Here is a 6,065-nt window from a genome sequence, read left to right on the forward strand (position 1 = left end):
TTGTTCGAGTTAAATTTTAAAAAAATGAATTTGGGTTCTTGTAGCCACTGTCACCCATCGTAATCAATGCTCATGTCTATCGAGCTAAGACTCGAAAAATTAAGTGTAGAAATTTTTTTTGAATAATCTTATTATATGTTCTAATCATATATACTCTTTTTGAAAGAATGCCTAGAACTACTCATAGTCCCTTCTCCAACTCATAAATAAGAGGATAATGCGGTTCAACACACTTGAACCCACATCCTCTTGCATTGGCAACAATGCCCATGCCAATCGAGCTAAGACTCAATCGGCAATTTGAATAAGTTTTTTAAAATAATTATTAATTGAATATTATCTAATTATATTTTGAATCAAATTAATTAAAATTATCCCTAATCATTTATATTCACAATGTAAATGAATTTTTAATTTTTTTAATTTTAAAAAAACTTAAGAAAATTAGTTTAAAGTGTTTTTTCAGGTTAGTTTAAACATTTTTAAATGAATATATTTAATTATTACGAGATAGAGAAAGTCATGGAAATAGCATATCAAATATATATGATACGTATATTCTTTTATTTTTATATATTGGTGTATACATTATTTTTTATATATACAATAAATTTGTGCACCGTATGGAATAAAAACTAGTAATAAATAAGATTGACTTTCCCAATTGTCAATTTATGGTAGTACTTGGAACATTGAACCCCCAAATCAAATTAATAAGAATAAACTACACCAACAAATTATAAAATGGTTATTGAATTATTCAAAAGTTTTTATTTAAATAATTAGATTATTACCTTTTTTTTGAAAGGTTTGACTATCAAGCTCTAAGTGACGGTCTCAATTCCCGGGCAATCGCACCAAAAATTCGAGTTCCTTTTGGATTTCCTTTTTGATCAATGACAACGGCAGCATTGTCATCATATCGTATTATCATCCCGTTATCACGTTTGAGTTCTTTACGAGTACGTACAATTACAGCTTGATCACTTCTAATATTTCTAGAGGTGTATTTGGTACTGCGTCCTTGATCACATCAACAATAACGTCACCAATATGAGCATATCGGTGATTACTGGCTCCTATGACTCGAATACACATCAATTCTCGGGCCCCACTGTTATCTGCTACATTCAAATGGGTTTGAGGTTGAATCATTTTTTAAATCTCTTTTTTCAATGTAACAAAGGACGAAGAAAAAAAAAGACATATTGTTTGTCAAAAAAAAAAACTCGCAATTGTTTTTTTTATTCCCAAGACAAAACTTCTTTCCTTTGGTTCTATATTCCTATCCTCAAATAATGAATTGAGTTTTTATAGGCATTTTTTATGCCGCTATTGAAATAGCCTTTTTGGCTATATTTTAGGCTACTCCGCTCATTTCATAAAGTATTCTGCCTGGTTTAGCAACGACTACCCAATACTCAGTAGATCCTTTCCCCGAACCCATACGTGTTTCTGTAGGTCTTACCGTAACGGTTTTGTCTGGAAATATACGTACCCATATTTTTCCACCACGGCGAACATTTTGTGTCATTGCGCTGTGCCCCGCTTCTATTTGTCTAGATGTAATCCAAGCGGGTTCAAGTGCTTGAAGAGCATATCTACCGAAACAAATCCGATTACCTCGATAAGATATCCCCTTCATTCTTCCTCTATGTTGTTTACAAAATCGGGTTCTTTTGGGGTTATATTAATGGTTGTTGTTTATGAATTCCATCTCTACTACAGAATTGGACATGAGAGTTTCTTCTCATCCAGCTCCTCGCGAAAAGAAAAATGACTAAAAAAATATTTAATTCTTAGTCTTAAGATATACAGGTAGTTAATGAATAATTGAAATTTGGGATTCTTTGCTTTGTGATTTTATCTGATCTATTTGAAATTTGTATATCTTGTTTGGATCTATTGGATATATATATACGAATATAAGGAATTAAACACGGATTCTATTTCTAGATAATGTCTTATCTTGGTTTTGTTATAATGTTATGACGAATCTTTATTTTGTTTTTTTATCATATTCATATTAGATTCAGATCGAAAAAATTGAACAATCAAACAAAATTAAACTCAAATTTTCGCTGGCAAATATTTACTCTTTTTCTAGTTCAATTGTCGGGTTAACCCATGGCCTCTCAGAATTAAAATAAAAAGAAACAATCGATACGACAGATTGGTATCCATCAACGAGTAGAAGAACATATCTTATATTCAAATCGATTCGACGATCAATGTCAACGATCAAAGAAGAAAATTATTTGGATTTTGACTCGCAGATTCATAACATTCAAAGTTATTTCATGAAAAAAGAGTTGAACTGTAAAAGAGAAAGAGAATGAGAGTTTTCGATTGGTGCAAGCAGTGCGGAAAAAAAAATCATACAACAATGATTTTAACAATTTAATAACTTAAATAAAATTTTTTGAATAATTCAATAACTATTTTGAAAATTTTTAAAATTAAATCACTAAAACATAAATTTACTAATAATTTAATCAGTGTAGTGAAATTAACCTAAATAAAATACCGCTCATAAAGAAATTCAGTGAAAAGAAAAAGAAAATTCAATTTTAAGGCTTGGTTGGTGGTAGGCAACGCAACCAAGCACGTGGTTGAATCACAGCAAGCTTCAAAATAAAATCAGCCTAAAAATGATAAACTAAACATTTAGTCCTTAAATTTAATAATTTTTATTAATTTGATCCCTAAATTTTTTTATTCACGGTAACTTCGTATTTTTTAACTTGTTACATAAACTAGAATTCGGCTAAATTTTAAGAGATGAATTGATATAATTTTCAAGTGTTACATTTTTATATTTATGTCACTAAGAATTAGTGAAAGTGAACTAAATTTGAATTGAGAATCAATTGGAATAACGTGATTCCCACTTATCACCCATCGAAAGACCGTCGTTTTCTAGTTTTGGGCACGCGTTTTTCATGCAACAATGAAAATCAATTTTCTCGCGTGCCAAACAACAATCTCCCCCGTGCCAAACAACAATCTCCCCCACAAGAAAAACTACATATAAATAACCTCATCATTTTCTCTTTCAAATCCCATAAATCTCTTCTTATTTTCTTTCCATCAATCAAAATGAATCATTCAATTTCAAACCTTTCTTCTTCTTCTTCTTCTTCTTCTTCTTCTTTATGGTTCAACTACACATGCACTATTTTCTCCTTCATCTTCTTCACTTTCACGTTCTCATTTTCCCTCTTTTCATTATCAATCTTCATTTTAAGATTAAAACTATGGTGTAAATGTTCAACTTGCCAATCATTCCTCACTTCAAGTTGGTCCAAAGATTTCAATAACCTGTGTGATTGGTATACTCACCTTCTTTCAAAATCGCCGACGGGAACAATCCATATTCATATCCTCGGCAATATCATCACCGCCGATCCTAAAAACGTCGAACACATATTAAAAACAAAGTTCGAAAATTACCCAAAAGGAAAACCATTCTCGATTCTCCTCGGTGATTTACTCGGCAAAGGTATATTTAACGTCGATGGTGATTCATGGAAATTTCAAAGAAAAATGGCTAGTCTTGAACTTGGTAGTGTTTCCATTAGAATGCATGCTTTTAATATCGTTAAATCGGAGATTCAAACTAGACTTATCCCTCTTTTAAACTCAGTTTCCGGTCAGGTTTTAGATATACAGGATGTGTTTAGAAGATTTTCTTTTGATAATATTTGTAAATTTTCATTCGGGTTTGATCCTTGCTGCCTTGAATTATCGTTGCCGATGCCGGCGTCGGAGTTTGCGGAGGCTTTTGATTTGGCGTCGAAGTTATCGGCACAAAGAGGGTTGTCGTCGTCGTCTTTGATATGGAAAGTTAAAAGGGTATTGAATTTAGGGTCTGAAAAAGAGCTTAAAAGCGCCATTAAAATGGTGGATCAATTTGCTCAACGTATGATTAATCAACGACGGGAACTTGGTTTTTCCGACAAGAGTGATCTTTTGTCGAGATTTATGGCGACAATGATCGACGACGACCAGTATCTTCGTGACATTGTCGTTAGTTTCCTTTTGGCTGGTCGTGATACGGTTGCTTCCGGTCTAACTAGTTTCTTCTGGTTATTATCTCAAAACCCGAAAGTCGAGTTCGCCATTAGAGACGAACTCGAAAAGGTCACTGCCGGGATTTCGCCGAGCGACGATCAAGATTTCGTAATGTTCGATCAAATGCGTGAAATGCATTATTTGCACGCGGCATTATGCGAGAGCTTACGGTTGTTTCCGCCGGTTCAATTGGACTCGAAGTTCGCTCAACACGACGACGTTTTGCCTGATTTTACTTTTGTAAGGAAAGGTACTAGGGTCACTTACCATCCCTACGCGATGGGTCGGATGGAACGGGTTTGGGGCTCCGATTGTCTTGAATTCAAACCGGAAAGATGGTTGAAAAACGCTAGATATGTACCCGAAAACCCATACAAGTACCCGGTTTTCCAAGCCGGGTTAAGGGTTTGTTTAGGGAAGGAAATGGCATTAGTGGAGATGAAATGTGTGGTTCTAGCCATAATCAAACGGTTCAACATTCAGGTTGCTGATCCGAATCAAGCACCAACGTTCGCCCCGGGTCTCACTGCCACCGTGAGAGGCGGCTTACCAGTTCTAGTCCAACGAAGGGAAGCTTAATTGCTAAGAGAATTCCTTCACAAACTGTTAGAATTGAATTTGGTCTGAACTCAGTAAATTTAGATTAATTTCATACAAATGTTTGATGCGAGTTGACCTATTAAATTCCAAAAAAAGAAAAAAAAATTTAATATCAGTCAAATTTATTAATTCAATAGATTTAAATTCGAATCTTCCCATTATTATAAAATATTATATTATATGAAATTATAATTTCACGTTATCTTTTATCTCTTTTCAATAGAAGAATGATAAATTAAATTTTTTTATTATTTTTAATAATTTTAATTAAAATTAAAATTTTAAAAAAATTGACATAAACTCCTCAGCTCGCAAAGCAATAGAGAAGGTTCACATGTTAATTCATGAGAAAATAGTAAATTAATTTGTAGACCAAGAATAATATGGGCAACCGCCCCTGATTCGATGTGTACTTTTTAATTATTAGTATTTATTTTTCTGTGACAAGGGGTAACATGCATGCTTTACCGACAAGTTCATTAAAATAAACACAACAAGAAGCAAGAAAATGAATATACAAAAGCTTAAATAAAAGGTCAATAATTAATTAATTCTTCAATTAAATTAAATATTTAATTAAATCATCAAAAAAATCAATTTTTGTGTAAGTCCTTCAGGTCGTGCCACATGGTAAATTTTGGTATTTTCTAAATATTATTAAAAAAATATAAAATTATAAAAAGTCTAGAATTTTGAAAAAAAAATTAAAATTTTAAAAAATATCATTCCGATATAGCAACTTCATATTTACACTTAAAAATTTAGACCATAAAATCAAGCAACATATATGTTTTACAGTCTTAAGTGCATTCTTAGAAAAATGTTTCTCAACTCCATACCCTTTTAATTTACACATATTTCTAATATATAAGAAATAAAAGATAAATTATAATCAAGATTATATTAAAATATTCTCACAAAGCCCAGAATAAATCAAAGATCTTTAAGATAAATTTTTAAATTGACCAAATTAATTTTCACGAAATAAGGGATCCAGTTTATTTGATTCGAAATAATTCGATCTTTAACGATTTGTTGCTTCACAAAATATATATATCTTCAAATATAAGCCCGCACATATCCATAAAATAACAAGTAATATTAGTCGATATCTCAGCATATAAGATAAACAAATCATATAAAATTTTCTGAAAAGTAATATTAATTAATGACTCCTTTTTAATAATAAATACGAGATTAATTATACAAAATCAAAATGTAAGCAAATGGTCCCAATAATAGTTTTACAATTACATACATTTTTGTACATTTAATAAAAGACAAAAAGAGACCAAACTTTAGACATTATATTTATGGTCTAGACTTAGACACGTCAATATACATAATATTTTCTATAAAGATACAAATTTGATTTTTTTCCCTAAACCCAT

General features: G+C 31.5%; 1 protein-coding gene across 1 annotated transcript; it reads left to right on the forward strand.

The window, feature by feature from the left end:
- The first annotated feature begins 3,062 nt into the window (after window positions 1-3,062).
- Window positions 3,063-4,828, forward strand: LOC107932426 (cytochrome P450 94C1). The gene has a single exon (XM_016864408.2). It carries the CDS (start codon window positions 3,100-3,102, stop codon window positions 4,651-4,653), a length of 1,554 nt encoding a protein of 517 aa, XP_016719897.2. The 5' UTR covers window positions 3,063-3,099; the 3' UTR covers window positions 4,654-4,828.
- The last annotated feature ends 1,237 nt before the right edge of the window (window positions 4,829-6,065 follow it).

This window comes from Gossypium hirsutum, chromosome D08 (genome assembly GCF_007990345.1).
Source record: "Gossypium hirsutum isolate 1008001.06 chromosome D08, Gossypium_hirsutum_v2.1, whole genome shotgun sequence".
NCBI lineage: Eukaryota > Viridiplantae > Streptophyta > Magnoliopsida > Malvales > Malvaceae > Gossypium > Gossypium hirsutum.

Coding starts and splice junctions, on each gene's coding strand:
- LOC107932426 (XM_016864408.2), top strand. CDS start 3,100: ATGAATCATTCAATTTCAAACCTTTCTTCTTCTTCTTCTTCTTCTTCT.